This window comes from Chelon labrosus, assembly GCF_963514085.1.
Source record: "Chelon labrosus genome assembly, chromosome: 5".
In the NCBI taxonomy this organism is placed as follows: domain Eukaryota; kingdom Metazoa; phylum Chordata; class Actinopteri; order Mugiliformes; family Mugilidae; genus Chelon; species Chelon labrosus.
In genome coordinates this window covers 24,016,843-24,037,984 of record NC_140341.1, presented here as the reverse complement: position 1 = coordinate 24,037,984, position 21,142 = coordinate 24,016,843, and the positions used below count along the sequence as shown (strand labels likewise).

Genomic DNA, 21,142 nt, shown 5'->3' with positions numbered 1-21,142 from the left:
GGCGGACCCTTCAGAGGAAACCACCGAAGACTCCCTTGGGACATTACGGTAATACGTGAAGAATGACCAATTATTCAAGGCAAGGACAAGACACTTCTTGATGACAGAAAGAAAGAGGGAGAGAGGCGAGTGAATGATAGGCTGTAAGGCCGGGCCTAAAGCTTTTCAGGGGAACACTGAGAGAATCTGCAGGAGGAAAGAGAAAAAGTTGGATGGAAACGTGTAGCAGCTGCTCAGAGACTTCCCAGCTGTGACCTCCTTCCTCACGCTCGTCCGCTTTCTCAGAGTGATCATTCTGGATGTGTTGTGTAATGCGATCACAAAGTTACAGTATAATTTCCACATGACAGTGTAAAACTTCACTTGCTCTGCCCAAATTTCTCAACTCCCCGTCCGCTTTCATTAACTCCCCTCACCTTTCACTCAATACTCGCCCACTGTCTCTTAGGATTTAATAGACCTCCTGTGGCCGTGAACGTAATTTTAAAACTATACCAGATATGTTCACACTTTCTTTTTCTTACTTGCTTTATTTTCTTTACTTGTTTAAAAACTCCTCTCTTTCACTTTTATTCCTCTCCAGGATTTTTGCCAAATTCCAAAACACGACTCCTTCTCGAATAATCAATCAATACTGGATGTTATTTCACAAGATTAGCTTTACAATGAGAAGCTTTTAAACATTCTCCCAAAGAAAAGGCTCTTTTTCGTGCCTGTGACCATGTTTTCTGCAGCTTGGCGCGTTGTTGCCGTCGAAAACAGTGTATCCACGTTGTATAGTGGAAATCACTGCTGCAGTCTTCATGTTGATCACCCAGCGTGATTGGCTTTTAATGGCAAATGACCCCTTGCTACCAGTCGACTCAACCATAAGAATGTCAGTATATTTATGTGTGAAGCCACATCTGACGGTTAGCTTGCACAAGAACCAGATAATGGCCTTTAAACCGGCCTCATCTTCACTCATCATGGCACTGCAGTGGCAGAGGTGGTTTGCAGGACTAAATGTAGTCTGGGCCACACAAGAGAGAGGCTCTGAAAGATGAATTGCTATTGTAAATAAAGAAGTTGCCTTTATGGAAAAAAAAGTTTTCGGACAAATGTTTGTAGATGAAAGAGAGTCGTAAAAGAGGCGCGGTGGAAGTATTAAATCTGTTGGTTTGCCTCAGTTCAGTGGATAACTGCATTTTAATGTAACATAACGATCTCACTACATAAGACTGAAATTACAATGATTACTTCAATATAATAGCTCAATGCGATGACTCATGTTGTTTTCCCTCTCCTCTGCTAGGACACATCAAGTTGTTTGTTCCTCTACTGTTCAAACATGGAAACACAACGTTGTGCCCACGGCAAATAATGTAAAATGGATTTAAAAAGCAGCACTATTGGATGATCTCTTCACCTCTTCAAAATACAGATGTGAGTTCTGGGAGTTCAAAGAGACAAATAAAAGAAAGAAAGAAAGAAAGAAAGAAAGAAAGGCCTAAGTGTGAGGTTTGCTATCACAGAGATGAACAAGCTGACTACGTTTTCACTGAAGGTCCATAACTGAAAACACATGTGGAGTTTTTCTGCTCAAAGGGGCTCTTTCCAAGGAAACAATGAATGCAGCATTTTAGCAGGAATGACCTGCACGTACACCCCTTTAAATATATTGACTCAGACCTGTATGCTGAGTACAGATGTTGAGTCTTACCTCCCCATCTGCTTGAAAATACAGTCTTAAAGCTAGCCAACAGTTTTCCCATGCATGGGACGAAATGTAACAGATGGGTCCTCATGCTAGCATAATAAGTTCCTCTGTAACTAATTGTTGTCTCCTGATGTAGGAGCAAATGTTCAATAAAAAGTGTTAAGGCAGATGTCACAGCGGAGCCAAATGATGCCAACATAAAATCCCCCTAACACCTCAAAAATGCATCTTGACTCTGTGGATTTCCTGACACACAAAACATGGCAGTTAGAGAGCACTCACTCCCATTTCAACATGAGCTGATTGGATAATTTACCAACTGACTGACAATTAATCTGTTTTATTGCTCAGTTGAGCTCATGACATTGCCGAGGAAATAATGACACCCAGTGAGCTGTTTTTCATTTCTAGACCAGTAAATTTGTTTAGAAGGCAAAGTGCACATCAAGTGTCAGTGAGAATCCATTAAATATACATAGAACCAAATCCTCTGGCATTAACTGAACTGTTTTCCTTTTAATGCTGGAGACTGTAGGATATTCTCCTAGAGGTTTACTCTTCATCCACTGAAGCTGTTTTTCCATCTAAAGTCCTTGAAACTTCTAACTATAGGAACATTCACAAAAAACTAACAGTCTTATGCGCAGTTTATGCCTCTGTATCAATTTGACGCCAGCCCATACCCCACGCAGACCCTAACAATTTCCAAACTGGAACGAAATATTGAAGAAATATTGGCCAAGGAGGTTTTAAGGGACGAACATTTGTACGACTCGTCTTCAGCAAAATTTCTGCAAAAGTTTCTGTTGGCATTTTTGAATGTGAAGCAGGAAGAAAAAACAAAAATGGACCCGACTGGCAAAAAAGACACAGCGCTGTGGCGTTTTTACAGAGCAAGCCAGACTGATGAGCGCACAGATATAAATGACAAGCACCAGCGTAGGCTATGTGCGTAGGTTACGCCGTCTAGTCCCGCAGAAGTATAAACCGCACTTGGAGCAACAGAAACTTGCTCCACTCCAGTCCAGTAGGTGGCGGTGATCCAGAAAACTATACAACACCCAGTAACTATGAAGGAGATTAAATTGTGCTGCTGATTATGGTTTAGTTCTTTGAAAATGGGATTAATGAAATCAAAGCTGATTCAAAACACCTGATATGTTAGGTTTGTTATAGCATGTAAATGGATTTTATGAGCTATTGTGGAGATGGACTGTGAGATAAAAGGATGCGAGTACTCAACCAATCAGAAATTTTGCAATTTGCAAGTCCCATCCCCAAAGTTCCTGTACTTTTGAAAAGTACCTTGAATAGGGACTTTTCTGGGTGTATAATAATGCCCCATTTTTAGACCCTTACTCTGAGTTCTGGGGCGGAAATTCATTTGGTGATGTCAAATATGATTCCAGATTTCAGTGTTTTAACTATCACACTGGTTTACAGGACCAAATAAAGATAGATATATTATGATTTTTTCCTACATAAAGTATCAGACTCAAGACAGATGAAGAACACCAAACAGAAAAAAAGGCTTTAAAATGAGCCATTTAGACATAGCACACAGGAGCAATCAACTGATGACAACAGGAGAGGAGGAGCACAGGGTGAGGCGGACAGAGGGCAGCAAAAACCACTGACCTCTTGATTTGCACATTACAGAAGTTATCCTGTATCAGTGAAGGGTCATTTCGACAAAACTCGTGGACATATAAATGCTTTCCAGAACTTGAAACTCTAGGCTAAAGGAGACTTTCCAGACACTGACGCCATGTGACCTAATTCCTACAATCACTGCTCAGACTGTGCACAACCTTTTGACTGATATACTGCACTGCATCGATGTCTTGTAGCAAAGCCAAGCTGCTTAAAAGTGAACCAGTAATAAGGCAGCAAACCCTACTTTATTTTATGGTGATCTTTTGATTAACCTGTGCAAAATGAAATTAATACATTAACATCTACTGAACTTGACAGCAGGATGGCGATGTCTGGTTTTAAATCTGGGAGCAGACACTTCAAGAGAGAGAAGTTGGAGTGCAATGCTGAGCTCCTGTGGCCACCATGGTCGCAAATCCTTAACTTTAAAGTGGATGTGCAGAGGCCAGGGCCCTATTATTAGAATCGCAAACTAATGGAGAATGTATTGGGCGTCATGATTCCAAGGATACTTTTAAAGTCAGCCACAAAATTTGGACGTATCCTCGAATGTCTGCTTCCACGCTGCGTGGGTAATCGATCTCATTCGGACCTCCCTCCGCCTGCAACTAAGCCATGCCCAGATGAATCACTCCCTGCATAGAGTGGTAACCTGCACACTGGGGGCCGCAGACTGCAGACGGAGGCGAACGGGAGGAGGTCGGAGCGCTGCACAAACCCACGGAGTTGCGCATGAACGGACGTCTCTCCGGTTTTAAGTAATTCAGAAAGAAGTCGCACAAGGGAGAGCACCTGTAACCACTGTTCTGCAGCAACCGAGTGGCTCGCTTCGACCAATATGTCCGGCAGCACCATAGCCAAGGTGCTGGTCGCTCTGTGCATCGGGAGTGCCGTGAACTGCATGCCCAAAGCAGCGCACAGGAGTCGGCGACAGGGGCAGCAGCCTCAAGTCTCCTCAGTGTCTCAAGGTAAGTTGCTCTGTCTCAGGAGTCATTTTGTGTGGCAGTAAGTAGTCACAGGGCGCCACCAGAGCTCATTTAAAGAATTTAAGAAATCCAAAATGATGCATTCTAGAGATAAAAAAAATAATAATAATAAAATTAGGAAACATTTCATTTCTATTAAACAGACTCAAAGGTTGAGGTGATGCCTTGATAATATATTCTTTGGTTTTGCAAAACAGTAAACTTTTTGAACAATACAAGTATCCAAGTTCACAGAGAGAAAAGTAAAAGTTAAAGAGAGAGAGAGAGGCACAGATATAGAGCGATGTTCAAGGCATGTGAAGTCATGAGATGTGAACAAAGAACTTGCCTTGTGGGGGAGAGGAAGAGAGAGAGGGAGAGAGAGAGAGAGTAAAAGTAGATAGCTGTTATTCTCTGCCCTGTGCAAAAGATTTATCACTCAGCCCTGGGGCCCTTTGAAGTTTAGTTAACACATCCAGAGCCAATTTCACAGACATGGGTGAAGTCTTGTCCTTCAACAGAATGTGTATTCCGTTTTAAGGTTTGCTTTATTTTTGATGCAGCAGAGGCTTTTGTTTGTAGTTTAAACCGCTGTCTCTATGTGTTTTGCAGCTGTGGCTAGGGCTGGACCATTTTCCAGTGGCTGCGTTTGTCTTTCCAATTTGAAAACCCCCCTGCTGATTGAATTTATACCAAAGTCTCATTAGCTTTTTTTGTTTTGTTTTTTTCCCTCTCATGTCTCTCCCTACCCAGATGGTTGTATAGAGAATGGTATCTTCTATGGTGTTAACGATCAGTGGGATCGGCCGTATTTGGGCAGCACTCTGATCTGTACCTGCCACGGAGTTGCTGGAATCAAGTGCAAAAGCAAACCTCAAGGTTAGTTTGTGTGCAGCTGTTTCATTTTTTGCATCATTCCTTGTGTGACATGTTCATTTCCCAGTAAAAAACACACCTCTGTCTTCTTCCCAGAGGAACGGTGCTTTGATAAAATCAACCAACAGTACTACACTGTGGGAGAAACCTATGAGAGACCCAAGGACAACATGATCTGGGACTGTACCTGTATTGGATCTGGGAGGGGCAAGATCAGCTGCACCATTGCCAGTAAGTGTATTGTGTGTGACTGTATGGCTGCTCTTTTCCATGAACTGTTCTAACCTCAGACCACACATCCTAGCTTGTGTTTTCCTCTCTACATCCTAGTCTGCCAGACTGTCAGCAGTAAACTAGTTAATCTCCATATTCTTTGCATCTGAGTAACAACTGGTGCCATGCAACTGTTTGCACTTATTGGGTTTTTTGGGTAGTGGGAGAAACATCCAAGTTGTTTCATTTCCTTTTCCGTTTTAATAACAAATACGCACATGTGTTAATACACCAATCAGCCACAACATTAAAACCACTGGCAGGAGAGGTAAATAACATTGACCATCTTGTGACAATACAATGTTCAGCTGGGAAACTTTTGGACCTGGCATTTATGTTGATGTTATTTAGACATGTACCCCCCACCTAGACCAGACCAGACACCCCACCCCATAGCAATGACACTCCTTGATGGCAGCAGCCATCCCCAGCAGGATGCAGCCTGACACAGGCACACACACAAAAACGCTTTAGGAACAACTTAAAAAACACGAAGTACAGCACAAGGTGTTGACCTGGCCTCCAAATTCACTAGATCCTAAACTGACCAAGTATCTGTGGGATGCACTGGAACCAGCCTGATCCACAGAAGCCCCTCCCCTCAACCCACAGGACCCAGAGATCCCCACTAACTACAGATGTCCATTCTCTGATGAGCCAGAACTGTTTTGGAGGCACAAGAGAGACCTAAACAGTATTAGGCAGGTGGTCATAATGTTATGCCTGATCTGTGTATATATATCTAATATCATAATTTTCCCCTGTCTTTCCAGACCGCTGTCATGAGGGTGGTGCTTCTTATAAAATTGGTGACACCTGGAGGAGACCACATGAAACAGGAGGCTACATGCTAGAGTGTGTCTGTCTGGGTAATGGCAAGGGAGAGTGGACCTGCAAACCTGTTGGTGAGTCATTCAGACATCTGCTGACTAACTGATCAGAAAAATGATTTGCTTGCTAGTTAGCCAGAAGGTTTGCAATGACAGATTCTCATTATAACATATTAGTCATATTTGTATGCTTTTCAAGATGTGTTTTCAGACTGTTGATTAGGGAAAAAATACAACTGAATTGGTTAAACATTCCATGGATCTGTGTCCTGCAGCTGAGCGTTGCTATGACAATTCGGCTGGAACATCCTACGTTGTTGGGGAGACATGGGAGAAGTCATATCAGGGATGGATGGTTGTGGACTGCACCTGTTTGGGAGAGGGCAGTGGACGCATCACATGCACCTCCAGAAGTAAGAAACACTTTATTTCAGCCTTTGAATGGACCTCACCTCCCCAGTATCTCATTTTTTACCAGCTCCACTTCATTTGTATGGCAATTTAGAATCACTGAGAAAACTTTGTATTTGAAAGGCCAGCTTTGGAAAATCCACTTGATTTGACTTACATTTTCATATGTTGGCACAGCACTTGAGATGGAACACTGGCCCATTGAGAGTCACACAAGCAGAGAGTCTATTTTTTGTGCTGTTTTTGAGTTACAAATGTCTGTACTCATGAAGTGAATCCTCGCTGACCTCCACAGAAATACTTTCTTGTTTTACTGGCAGGGCTTAAGTGTATTTTGGGGTTTGCTGGAGGATTTCAACTCTGTGTTTACCAGTTAGTTGTGCTGCATTTAAACCACTACTTGCACCCTTAATTAATTATGCTGGCTGATGCCACAGATAAGAATAAATGCTATTTACCATTTGCTTAATGTTGCATGCAAGCCTTCAGGGTGTCCTCAGAGGCCACTCAGTGGAGGTCAGCATTTAATTCAGCCATGTGTTAATGCTATTAACAAAGTTGCGAGGCACAGACATGGAAGCAGCTGGTGGCCCCGTACACATTCAACATTTGTGCTAAACGGACCATACTGATGACTCACAGTTTCCATCTTCCTCATTAATTCTTCTCGTTCCCCTTTCTCCTAGACCGCTGTAACGACCAGGATACTCTGTCCTCCTACCGTATTGGAGATACTTGGACCAAGACGGACACCCGAGGTCACCTGCTTCAGTGTCTGTGCACAGGGAACGGCCGGGGGGAGTGGAAGTGCGAACGACATGCCTCACTTCACACCACTGGCCTGGGTGAGAACTGATAATACCCCCCCGCCGCCCCCCTGCCCCTCTTCGTCTCTTCGTTCAATCTGAGTGAAGAGAAGAATGTATCCCAGAGACAGATGTTGTCAGTAGGGACAGATAAGAAGCGCAGAGTGTCCAAGTGATGAAGTGAGAAAGACGTGTCCTGTAGCTCGTGATCATGACCTCATGAGAAAAAGAGATAGAAATTCCAGGAGGGAACTGGGGAATGTAGGGAGGAATAAATATGGGAACGTTTGTTGGGAAGAATTTGATTGAACTAGCATGAAGTGATTATGGGGTGTGAGACAAAAACATATGCTCTTGTGACAGCAATAAATTCAGATGGAAAGCGCCTTGCTATTATTTTATTGTGTAATACAGTACAACTCAACAATCAGTGATTTTAGTTGGCTCTTACTAGCATTATGTTACCTTGTGTGTTACCTTTTAGGCACTGGCTCTCGTGTGATCACTAACATCCAGCCTGCAGTCTACCAGCCCTCCACTGTGCCTGAGCTTCCCCAGGACGGAACCTGTCGGACAGATACAGGGCTGACTTACTTCATTGGCCAGCGCTGGATTAAAAACCAGGGAAATAAACAGATGATCTGTACCTGCCTTGGCAATGGAGTCAGCTGCGACCAATGGGGTGAGAGATGTTCAATCAGTTCCTTTTTCTTTAGAGCAGCTCAAGAGAAATATTTATGGGCACAGTTTCATACGATGGCTGTGATTTTGTCAACTAAAACTCACCAGTGGAGTTCTACAAATGAGTAGGCTCGAGAAACAAGAACAACTCAAAAGGTGATGAAGGTGATGCAACTGTTGTAATGTCCATATGTATGTTTTCCTTTCCTCATCCAGATGGACCAGCTCCCGTGTATGGTGGTAACTCCGGCGGCCTGCCCTGTGTGTTCCCCTTCGTCTACAAGGGGAAGACCTACCACTCATGTACCTCTGATGGACGCAGTGACGGACAGCTCTGGTGTTCCACCTCCTCTGACTTTGAGACGGATGAGAAATATTCTTTCTGTACAGAGAAGAATGGTGAGCAGATGGGACGTGGAAGTTTTGTACAAGTTATCAAATAAAGTTGGTAGTTGACAGGGGATGAATTATTTTCATATTGAAACTTGGGGATAGTGTTTGAAAATGTACTCAGCTGTAGCTTTGTTACTACTTGAGCTCTTGGCTGATTGTGTACTATTATACAGCATATAATGTATCATTTTGATATTTGGAGACATGCAGAAGGGGCATTTCCTCTTCAGATTCAGAAAACATTATTTGTCCCTGGGGGGCAATTTAAGTCACAAGTGAGCAGCTTAAGGAGCATTTTAAGGAGCAAAAAAAAAAAACAGAAATAGATCAAGATACAAAATACAAAGTATATACAAGTTACCATGCCATGAATGTTATAACTATCCCAAATGTCCATGGAGAATGTAAACGGACTGTATACATTCTGTTTAGCGGGGATAAAGGAATACTAACCTTGCATGGCAACCATGGTTGCACATGTAAATGATAGACGAGTAACTGTGAGTTTTCATTTCATCTCCTTGGATAGTCTGGTTAGAGACCCAGTGTAAGCTTGTTGTGTGAGTTTAGCTTTACAGACTGATACAACAGGATAGCTATGGCTAACTTCATAGACTGACCCACTGAGTCAGCTAATGCTAGCTGCACAGACTGACAGAAGCTAGCTAAAGTTAGCTAGACAGACTGACAGACCAAGCTAGCTAATGCTAGCGTTGCAGTCCTGGCACATTGTCCCTATCTGTAGTCCAATGCTAGCAAATGCTACCATCGCAGAGTGACAAAGAAATAACAGCAAGTCTCAAATCAGAATTCGGAAGTTGGATTTGAGACCTGGAGTTTGCTCGTTTTGGTGCACAACTTGCCAAGATGTTGGCACATGCAGACACATGGCAGACATTAAGAAACCCTAACCTATGCTTGGTGCCTCAAGTGTACTATCTGAGGAGCACTTGGATGCACTGTGCTACTGTACACTACAAAAACATGAACTATGTTGGGATTTGGATATTGATAAGTCACAATGATACCAATATATGATTTCTTTTTTCTTCAATAGTGATCGTGGCAACACGAGGCGGTAATTCTAATGGTGCTCTGTGCCAGTTCCCATACCTCTACAATGGCCGAAACTACACTGACTGCACTGCTGATGGACGCAGGGATGGCATGAAGTGGTGTGGCACCACAACAAACTATGATGATGAACACCGTTTTGGGTTCTGTCCCATGGCGGGTAAGTGTGTGTGATGCAAAGGGAGAAAATACTGGAGAAATTTTTATTTTAAAGCTATTTTATGCCAAAACATGTAAATGCCTCAAATTGTCATTTAGACAAAAAAAAAAAAAGTTCTCTTTAGTGTGTCAGATCATGGCCTAACAGACTTTACCTGCTAGACAGGCTCAGCATTTGACTATCCATGCTGGTGATGACTAATATAATCAGTACTGCTAATTGCAATGTCCCTCCCTGTCTCCACCCCAGACTGAATCTGGTCAACAGAACCTTTGTATTAAGAGCATTAAAATACCACCCATCTATTTAATTAGCATAAAAGCCATTATCAGACGTTAAAAAGGAGCCTGAGCTGATGACGCAGCCAAAATGTCATTTACAGCTGTTATGCCTTTTATTTACTGCATCACTAAGCTCACACTGAAGTCACACTAGGATTAACTTGTTAAGAAATGTGTCATTGTGGCGCCTAGGTGTCAATTAGGTCCCCATGGGTAACAAAAGGGGCTGAAGCCAATTAAACAGTAGGGGGTCATTGACACTGCACTAACATCTGTGAAGGATTAATGAAATGGTAATGATGATGCCATCATGCTGTAAAACGCAAACTATGAAAAGCTAGAGAACTTTGTGGGCTATATGCATGTTGATAATTTAAAAACAACATTATTGTGTTGTCTGTTTATAGTAAGTTTAAATACAATACAATACAAAGCAAACAAATGCAGTAATATTCGAACTTTGTTCTACTCTGCTCTGAAGTCAGTGGATTCTGTTGCATCCAGATGTTTTCAGTTGATGCATCCACTTGTTAAACAGCCTATAGAAAAAAAATGCCAGCATTCCTTCAAATGCCTGACTCTCTCCTGGGACAACCTTTTGGCCAACACCCGGTCAAGGTTTAAACAGCGTTTATGAACTTCCTTCATTGTCAGGGCACTTTGTCTGTAGTAAACTCAGTCTAGCAGTCAAAGGGGCAGGGGGTCTGCTATATTGACATTAATGACTTCACGGTGATTGTCAAAACAAACATGGTAGTTGAGATGTTAATGGTGGTGTTTAACCACGTCTGGAACCCCTTCTCCACCTGTGGCAATCTTCTTCAAAGGTTGTTAGAAGGGCTTATCTGCTGTCTGCCATGTGCCGTCTCCAGCTGTGACCCCATGCTCAGGATTCACATTCATTATTTAAATGACGTCATTTACATGATTAGATCCACAACCAAATGACTAAAACATTAAAATTAAAAGTTTGTTTTCTGCGGAGTGATCAGTTTCTTAGGTTTAAAAGGATAAATGTAGTTGGAAATTCTTCCTTTAAATGAGGCTTGAGTTGAGGCCAATTATATGGAGAAAGTTGTTAGCCATTTGTTACTGGAATGGATTAACGCTGGTGTGAAAACAAGTCTGGACGAAAAGACTGTAGAACCAATATCAGACATTTTTCCTGCAACTATTTTCAACAAATGCCTCTTTTTTGCTTTATGCCTAGCTATAAACTGGAAAAAGGTCAACTGAGGTTAAAACCTGCACCTAAATTAACTAGTGCACCCATGCACTTTCTTTCCATTACACCCATGCTCAGTCGCACGGAAAGGCAGGTCTCTGCTTGTCCCACCCACTTTTGCAAACTTTCCACCTCCCAGATAAAAACTACTCACTCTTTTAATTAAGCGAGAACATACGGTGGACACACACAGTCATTCATACAAGAGCACATGAGACAGCTGTTCAAACTTTCAATAAGATTTCATTTCTTATGGACACAGGTGTTCTCTGTTGGTTGTATCATCTAGCTTGTGTAATAATTCTAGGGTTGAGTCAGTGATCTCTGAGGGGGATCATTCATTATGATGTGTTTGTGCCTGCTTTCATTTTAATGCTGGTATGTTGTGTGTGAGTGGGCGTATACCATTGCATCTGATTATTTTGTGTGCTGCAGGTCGGTTTGTGTATTATAACTAAAACTGTGCACAAGTTTCTTACAGATTCTACAAACTTGTCTAAAATGGATGTAGCTTTTCAGCAGCATTAGCAGGAGTACAAAACACAGCTGGAGTGTGAGATCCTGACGTGATGTTACGCGATTTTATAAAAAAAATGTTTGTTTTTGTGTTTTCTAGCTCATGAAGAAGTATGTACAACAAATGACGGGGTGATGTACCGCGTTGGCGACCAGTGGGACAAACGCCATGATGTTCTCGGTCACATGATGCAGTGTACCTGTGTCGGCAATGGCAGAGGAGAATGGAGCTGTGTTGCTCACTCCCAGCTTAAAGGTGTGTGTCTGATGGAACTACAGGGGAAACATTCAGTGCATCTGGCTTTCTAGGATTAAAGACGATTCCCTGAGTGGAGAGGTGAAAGGTCATGTGTGATATAATCACTCACCTACCCAAAGGTCAAATGTGAGCCTGCACACCTGCACCTAATAGGGCCTCAGCTGCACCTGCAAGCCACACATACAGCCACAAACACACAGTGTGCAGACGCACAGTTTCGTTTTACATCTGCTCCACCATGTCGTTGCATGTTTCACTGTATCTCTGTTTGTGTGTCTGTTTCAGATCAGTGTAGTGTGGATGGATTGATGTATGAGGTTAACCAGACCTTCACCAAACAACACGATGAGGGATACATGATGAACTGCACCTGCTTCGGACAGGGGCGTGGCCGCTGGAAATGTGATGCCATTGGTGGGTTTATCATTGCATGGCTTTATACCCTACAGACTGCAAAAACATTCATTGGATTTAGTGGTCCAAATTCTGCAAATTCCATAAACTTTTTAAGCGTCCTAATCATGGTTTCTGCCTCCTCTAGCTACTCTCTCTGAGCCATGCCAAATGTAACTGGATTGATAAAACTGTATAGTTATGTTATTTTCACACATATGCTCTTTTAATCTTTAATTCTTGTTTAAAAAATCACAATCCAGACCAGCTGCAGGCTTCTGATATAAAGAATAATATTTCAGTGGAGCACCATCTGTGCTAAATCTAATACTTTTTCACTGGACGGTGTTTCTTTTTGTGACCTCAGACCAGTGCCAGGAGCCAGAGACGAGAGCTTTCTACCAGATTGGAGAGTCTTGGGATAAAATCATTCATGGAATCATGTACAAATGCTATTGCTATGGCAACGGTGTGGGAGAGCTCAGCTGCGAGCCCCAGCAGTCGTACCCTGGTAAGATTTTAAATTTACAAGACTGGGTTATTTAACAATTTTATACTCTTAGATCGCTTATTTTGTGAAACCATGGGGAGCAAAGTTGCACATCACTTATCAAGACTGTCACTCAACCCCGAGTAAGTTTCAGCACACTTTCACAGTCTTGACTTTCTGCCTTTATGTCCCACTTGGCCACCTTTTGCAGGATCTTTGGGATTGGGACTAAACAAATTGTGCTCTTGCAGTGAAAAATGTTTGTTCAAGTCACCCTGAAAATGGGGCCCTTGACTTTGATGTGAAGCAGACAGAGATGGGAAGGGGGTGTGACTTCCTCTTTAACAAGCAGCCCCCCTCCCACCTCGAGCCTTTGTTCTTACCAGCATGTGGCACATCCCCGGTGTTGCCACAGCTGTACTGAACACCACGGTTGTACGGGTGCGTATAAAACCCTGACACACACCTACTACCTATCTACAAAGCTCATTGAAGAACAGCTTTTGTGGATTTTAGAAATCAGATTTTTAGCCTTAGTCAGCGGCATTCAGAAAAAGTTATGCTTGCGTGCACGACATTATGTTGTCTGAATGGTTAAGTTACCTCATTCTGAATGAATACTCTAAACCAGGCTTTGATGGATGGCATCGCTGCACACAAATGAGATCTTTCTTGCATTTTTGTCTTAATTTTATATTCCCTTAGTTAATACATGTTTTGCTTGCTTACATCTTCGTCTCATCATTGGTGTTTACCATCTTCTTAGGCATTTTTCTTTGTGAAGTTTTCTGTTACATACATACAATGCACCCCTGTTAAAATGTAAACAGTACCAGGTTTTCTGAAGCTTTTGTTGTGTTGTGCTTTGGTGGTTCCTCCTGAATAAAGCATTGTGTAGTATTGTGCCTATTGCTAAAGAAAAAAAAAGGCAATGCACATGTGCGATGAGCTTGTGTGGTTTTGTAATTTGAGTAACAAAACATTTAAACCTCCCACCGCTTGAGTAAATGTGTCAGCTTGGTTCCAAGTTCTCCTGTAAAGTGTACAAGTGGAAACCGATTCAGGTCCTTATGTAAAGGAGCTTGTGAGCTGTTTGTGCTTTATGTGACGCAGGTTGACATGAGATACAAAATGTAGGGCAATACTCTGTCGTAAGTGGCCATAATAGCAACCAGCTGTGAACTTGCTCTGTGTGTGATTGTGTGGGTGTGTGTGTGTGTGTCTGTCTAGGCATGAAAAATACAGCAAGCAAACACTTAAGGGCAGCTACAGCTAGAACCAGAATCGGTCGGCTCACTGTGTAAAACACTATAAAAGGTAAAAAGGGAGAACCAACTAAGGATTTTTTTCCTTTAAAATTTCCCACATACCCTGATAAGATCTTCAAAAAAAAAATTCTCATCCGCCGTCTGTGTTTATCTCTCCCTGCGTGAGGTGTAATTTAATCTTTTGGGGCATATCACATTGTTAGATGACTCCCAACATTACTTCCCTTTATTGTGGTCCTTATCACCACCTTGCTGTTATGTCTATGTGTGTGAAGTAAAGGTGTGTACATGCGTGTGCTTGTACAGATGTAACTAATGCAGTGTGTGTGTGTGTGAACTAGATGCACGGCAAAGTGTGCATCCGTTTTCATGCGCCTCCCACGTGTGATTCTACATAACCCTTACCCTCGCCAGTGGCCTGTGGGTCTGTAATAGGCAGTAATTGGTCCCAGATTGTTTTTGAGGTTCGTGTATCTGCTAGCAACGCTGGTTAACCGAGCCACTTGCTCAGAAACTTTGATTACAGGTCTGCTATTTGGAAAAGTGGTTAGAAAACCTCAGTTCTTTATAGAAGCTACCAGTTTATATCAGCACAGCTTATGTGAGGAATCTGCTTGCCACATGGCTTCTGTTTACATTAAAGATGACTTGATATGCTTTTTGTATTTTCAAAACCAGCTTCTGCTTATATAATTCTTCTTTAGTGTCTACGAACTCTCAAAGCTAACTTGTATGTTCTCATTGTTGGATAAACTGATACAGTGCAGCCTGGGCTGCCACTTGTTATAATGCCGTGCGGAGCCAGAATAATGACAAAACTCACCACTGCAAGGTTTCCTAAAAAGTCCACTTACAGACTTTACTGATGGGATTGGACTGTTAAGTGTTGTTTGGCTGCATGAAGCGGGACTCATTTAATTAAGCAATGAAACCCATGATTGTTGTGTGGAAAAGTGCTTAATCAGCACAATAAATTTCGTTATCAGGTATTGTTTACTGGTTTCTTTTACGCACACTTAGTCATTGCTTCCAACATCTCGTTGCAGCATACTTTTCTTGTTGTTTGTAACTTGGTTATAATTATTTAGACATGTTTTCTCTTTCAGACCTATCATGTCTGTTAAACTCTGTATATTACCATGACATCTCTGGGTTAACTTTTTGAGTTCTTCTGATAATAGACTTGCCTGTGTTCCATGATGTTTTCTGATTACCCCACTGCACATAAGGGAGGAATCCTAACTGTGATTAAAAATAGGAAATCAAAGGAGAAAATATGAAGATTTAAGTTTCAGTGTCCGCTGTGTAATCGTTCTAATTTATTTGGGAGAACGGGACAGATTGTAGTGGAAATGGAGAAGTTTTAGAGGAGAGAAAGTGGAGTATAAATGTTCTCCCCCTCCAGCTGTTGAAATCTGACCTGGAATCTCTCAGGGACCTGCTAGTTTTTCCGTCTACTGTGAGTTGTGTTCAGGAGAAGGCTGCACACTTATTCACTGTTGAGCTGGAAAAGGCAACAGGTTTTTAAAACTTTTCAGATTGTATAACATCAGATGTACTGCCATTATATTCAGTTAGGTGTTTGTGAGCTTATAGTTCTTTATTTGTCTTAAATTCATTCCTAACTTCAAATCAGGATCATGTTTTTACTGCATGCAGGGATCAGGTCTGCTTACTCATCCGTCTGTTGTTCTGTTTCTCTGATAGGCGGCCAACGTCCTGTCCAAGTGATCATAACAGAATCTGGAAACCAGCCCAACTCTCACCCTATTCAGTGGAACGCCCCCTCATCTGCCCACATCACCCAGTATATCCTTAAATGGAGAGTGGTGAGTTTTCTGAGCGGAGTTAACCAAGACACAAAGCTTCTTCCTTGACTTCTCTACAGTCTTTATCAGTATATGAAATATTAGTCTCCTGCTAACCTTTAAACCTCCTATTGCGTTTCACAGAAAAACACTCATACCCCATGGAGGGAGGTGATGATTCCTGGCCATCTCAACTCCTACACCATCTCTGGTCTGAAGCCAGGCATCACCTATGAGGGTCAGCTCATCAGTGTGCTGCGGTTTGGACGCAGAGAGATCACACGTTTTGACTTCACCACCACTTATGGATCATGTGAGTTGAAGCAGTCAACAGATCTGCATTCAGCTTGGTTTCAAAATATTGACATTGAAGACAGGGATCCGTTAATGTCTCTGCCTTTCTTTCCCCATTTTGGTTCGATAGTTTAACATTTGTTTAAACAGAAACACTGAGTATTTTTTTTTTTTCATTTTTTCATAGGCAAATAACCAAGCCTCTTATTTTCCATCTCTCATCTTTCTCTGTTTCTCCTGTAGTGGCTACATCACAAGGCGAGACCACCGTGATTCCGCCTACGATTGACACATCAGAGTCTGTGACAGAAATTACCTCCAGCAGCTTTGTCATCTCATGGGTTTCTGCCTCAGATGTAGTCTCAGGTTTCAGAGTAGAGTATGAGCTCAGTGAGCAGGGACAGGGCACTGGACAACCCATTGTGTTGGGTAAGCTCAAATACACACATTTACAGTTTTTCTTTGTACTGGAGTAGTGACTAAATATTGTACATTATTATTTGACCTAATTTCGGGATCATGAACATGTTGCCATGTATATGTTTTCTTCTGTCAGACCTGCCCCGTACGGCTACCTCAGTGAACATTAATGAGCTTCTACCCGGGAGGAGGTACACTGTTAACGTCTATGAGGTTACAGATGAAGGAGAGGACAATCTCATTCTTACCACTACACAAACAACTGGTAAGTTGACACACACACACAGACTCTCTCTTATTTCATATTATCGTCTCTCGGCCCTAATATTATATCCCTTCTAAATGCACTGCTGCTAGGCTGAAATATAGTTTAGAATCTGTGCCAAGCAGTCGTTATAATTTTCCTGTTCTTGCTTACACCTCATTTTTTCTGTAGCACCTGATGCTCCCAAGGAGCATGAAGTGGAGGAGGTGGGAGACACCTCCATTGTAATCAGCTGGGAAAAACCTCTGGCTCCTATCACCGGTATGTTATTACAATGTACAATCACAGCCGAAATCTAATACCTTTCTGTAACTGTTGCAGAACCTCTGCCTGCACACAATGAACGATATGCTCTCTTTGTGCAGGCTACCGTGTCGTCTACACTCCATCTGTGGAAGGTGAAAGCACGGAGCTGAATCTGCCTGATACAGCTACATCTGTGACGCTGAGTGACCTTCGACCTGGGAAGCAGTACAACATCAGCATATATGCAGTGGAGGACAGCATGGAGAGTGAGCCTATCTTTGTGCAGGTCAACACCTCTGGAGATCCCCTGCCAGGTACTACCTCATTGTATAGATAGATTAAAGTCAGTAAAACTTCTGATTACGAGTAAGATTGCAAATAATCGTGTGGCCTATTTAGTAATTTATGCTGAGGTCCCCAATTCTCAATACTGAAAGTAGAGAGAGAAGAGTTGAAGAGTTTTCCAGTGGAAAGTGAAGTCATCGAGTTCACAGCTGTTGGGCTCTTATTCTGCTCCACTGGAGTTATGTAAAACTTCTCAGTCTGCCAGGTGGAACATGCTGTTGGGCCAGTCATGCAGATGTTGGAAAAGTGTGTGTGTGTGTCTATACTTGTTTGTACAGTTTGGGTTCCTGGACTAAAGATGCATGATCTAGTTGAGAGAGGCTTCTGACATTTTTGGGCAGACAAGTGAACCTCCCTGCGCTCTGGCGCATTAACACCATGACAAATTAAGAAATTTTATGCTGTTCTCTGAGCTGCACTGGTGCCATCTGCTCCCCTCAAATGCTGTTACATAATAATTATCATTAATAGTGTGTAAATGTTAAACTTTGGAAATAAATCAGTTCCATCTGTTGCAGTACAAGGTGTCTTATAGGCCAACAAGGCCAAGTCCAAACTTCATGAAATTCAGCATGAAATTGAGGGCTGTGGCCAGAAGAAACAATCGGTTCAGACATCTCCACATATTTATTCTGCCCTTTCTTTTTTAACTTTCTTTTTTTTTTTAGCTCTCTTTCTTTCCTCCTTTGTGAGTCAAATATCTCTCCACTTTGGTGTCTGCCAATATTTTCTATTATTCAAAGATGTTTTTATTCTTCTGCTATCTAGTCTATTCAATGCCATGAGGTCATGGCTCTAAAATAAATACTTTCAGATGTTTTCATTCTGAGACCTTTTTGAACGTATATTTATTCCTAGTTTCACCACAGTGAAATGTTGCTGTTGTTTTTTCTTGTCCACAGAAGAAGTGACTTCCCCCACAGACCTGCAGTTCTTTGAGGTGTCCGATAAAAAGATCGTTCTGACCTGGACCGGCCCAGCCAGCGACGTCTCAGGTTACCGGGTCATTGTGATCCCTGTTGGCAATTCTGATTCTCCCCAGAGAGAAATGAGTCTGCCCGTGGGCCAGAACTCCTATATCGAAGTGACACACCTACAACCAGGCACACTGTACCGCTTCAGCGTCTACACCATTTACAACGGAGAGGAAAGTTTACCACTTATTGGGGAGCAAACCACAAGTGAGTTTGCCAGCTGGCCTCAAGCCTACAGCGAAATTAATACATACATGTGCAATAAAAAAGACTGCAGCCTTGCTTGACAGAGGTTCACATTATAGATTTGAAATAATTTACAGTAGTTATGAATAAAGACTTTCTAACGAGACTTTTTCCCCCAAATAATCACACTATGAAATACATACGGCTGCTTTGTAGAAGACTGAGAAGCAATCAGCCTCCAGAAAATAATAGACAATATTGTGAAGAAGTTTTAGGCACAGTTGATTAATGAGATTGTAAACCTCTTAAGTGCCTTACATTTACGGAATACTGTATGACCTCTGACCTCTTGTAAATCAAACAATGCCATATCTCAACAATGTTTCTTAATGTCTCCCTCTTTAGAGCCAGATGCTCCCACAGATATCCATTTTACCAACGTGACTGAGGACAGCGCCGTGATGGTGTGGTATGCACCCCGCGCCAAAATCACCGGCTACCGCCTCTTCCTCACCATTGAGGGTTCCAACCCCAAGCAGCTGCGTCTGCCTGCCCGCCTTTCTCAGTACACCCTCCTCAACCTGAAGCCTGACACTGAGTACACTGCTACGCTGCACGCAGAGCAAGACAACTCACTGAGTGAAGGGGAGATTGCTGTGTTTACCACTAGTGAGTGTCTGATGCATTAACCTCCGGCGTATGCTGTATGTGACAAAGTGAGATTATGTTAATCTGCAATTTTAAAGGCGGTGTGTTGTAATACTGGTAATAATATGATCTTGCATAAACTGTCATTAGCCAGCTGAGGTCAGATAGTTGATTGGAAATAGGTGTAATGAAAACGCATGTAAAACTGATGTAAATGTTAGAAATATTAATTATATATCTAATACTGATAAGACAATACCTTTACTCTTTGTGTGTTTCTAGCTCCACCAATGGGTAATGCACCTCAATTCAATACTGAAGTGACCGATACTTCTATTGTAATCTCTTGGACTCCAGTTCCCCGTGTTGGATACAAGGTTTGTTTTCTGCTACTATCTAGCACACAAAATTAAATGTTAACTTTGCTAATTACATATTTAACATAACATATTTAAGAATTTGTCCATGTTTTCCATTCTGTCTCTTAAATCAGCAACTGGATTTTTTTTAATTCTCATATACAAAACATTTTTCTGTTTCTAAAAGCAACGGTTGTTTCAGTGCATGGCTCTTAAAAGTTAGCAAACATGGGAACTTCCGACCTCGCAGATAAATCTGGTGGCTCAAAAAATGTCACACCAGAGATGAGAATGTTCTGCTGGCTTACATGTTCTTGGGAAAACACTGACCTCTCACCTTTACCTCTTGTACCCCAATCCACTTCTCTCTGCCTCTCTCTCTGACTCTGTGTGCATTTATCTTTCAGCTGACAGTGCGGCCCAGTCAGGGTGGGGAAGCCCCCAGAGATGTGACCTCTGAGTCTGGAAGCATTTACATTTCCGGTCTGACTCCGGGAGTGGAGTACACCTACAGCATTCAGTCAGTCATTAATGGCTATGAGCAAGGAACCCCAATCACACGCCGTGTTGTCACTCGTAAGTTTAATTCTTCATTCCTGTCTTTCTTTTTTTATTTCTCTCCTCCACCACTTTTTATCTGTAGTTCACTCTTTGTTATTTCTGCCTGATCTAATCACCTTTTTCTTCTTCCTCTCTAGCCCTTTCTCCTCCTACCGACCTCAACCTGGATTCTAACCCAGGAACCGGTGAGCTCATGGTTCAGTGGAACGGAGCCAGTGCACCAGGTACACACTGACGAATTATACATCAAACCAAACACATTACAAATAAACCAGAAAGAAATATATGTGTCTTATCTGACTTTCTCCAACTCCCTCACCCGCCAAGACATCACTGGCTACAGAGTGACATGCACACCCACCAATGGGCAACAAGGAAACAGTGTGGAGGAATTTGTGGAGGCCGGGCAGAACTCCTGCACCCTGGAAAACCTCAGTCCAGGTGTGGAGTACAACGTCAGTGTTGTCACTGTTAAGGATGACATGGAGAGCGTTCCTGTGTCAACTACCATCACACCAGGTGCGTTTGAGAATTTTCCAAAATGGAGACGTTTGTATAAGTTCTTGAGCCCCTGCACTATACAAAGTGGAATTGGCCGGAGAAAGCTAAATTAAAAAATGACTTATAAAACAATCATGGAGTTTGGTTAAAGGTTCTTTTTTTAAACAGGTAAGGACATGCTGTCAGAAGCTACATTTCTAAAATAACAATATGTTGAAAGTTTATATTTTAAAATAATACACCATCTTTCAACATTTAACACATAACTAGCTCTTTTCT

The 21,142-nt window shown here is 42.2% G+C and overlaps 1 protein-coding gene across 1 annotated transcript in view; it reads left to right on the top strand.

The window, feature by feature from the left end:
- Nucleotides 1-3,999: 3,999 nt before the first annotated feature.
- The window catches only part of fn1a (fibronectin 1a), a 28,397-nt gene continuing 11,254 nt past the window's right edge, over nt 4,000-21,142 (top strand). The window contains exons 1-24 of the mRNA XM_084545393.1: nt 4,000-4,323; nt 5,074-5,199; nt 5,293-5,427; nt 6,243-6,374; nt 6,575-6,712; nt 7,397-7,555; nt 8,001-8,198; nt 8,414-8,596; nt 9,648-9,824; nt 11,947-12,102; nt 12,391-12,519; nt 12,866-13,009; nt 15,964-16,085; nt 16,209-16,377; nt 16,602-16,787; nt 16,915-17,043; nt 17,215-17,304; nt 17,409-17,603; nt 18,537-18,815; nt 19,200-19,463; nt 19,725-19,819; nt 20,209-20,377; nt 20,500-20,586; nt 20,690-20,881. Of these exons, the coding sequence (XP_084401519.1) occupies nt 4,194-4,323; nt 5,074-5,199; nt 5,293-5,427; nt 6,243-6,374; nt 6,575-6,712; nt 7,397-7,555; nt 8,001-8,198; nt 8,414-8,596; nt 9,648-9,824; nt 11,947-12,102; nt 12,391-12,519; nt 12,866-13,009; nt 15,964-16,085; nt 16,209-16,377; nt 16,602-16,787; nt 16,915-17,043; nt 17,215-17,304; nt 17,409-17,603; nt 18,537-18,815; nt 19,200-19,463; nt 19,725-19,819; nt 20,209-20,377; nt 20,500-20,586; nt 20,690-20,881 (3,784 nt within the window). The 5' untranslated portion in view covers nt 4,000-4,193. The remainder of the gene's footprint in view (nt 4,324-5,073; nt 5,200-5,292; nt 5,428-6,242; nt 6,375-6,574; nt 6,713-7,396; nt 7,556-8,000; nt 8,199-8,413; nt 8,597-9,647; nt 9,825-11,946; nt 12,103-12,390; nt 12,520-12,865; nt 13,010-15,963; nt 16,086-16,208; nt 16,378-16,601; nt 16,788-16,914; nt 17,044-17,214; nt 17,305-17,408; nt 17,604-18,536; nt 18,816-19,199; nt 19,464-19,724; nt 19,820-20,208; nt 20,378-20,499; nt 20,587-20,689; nt 20,882-21,142) is intronic.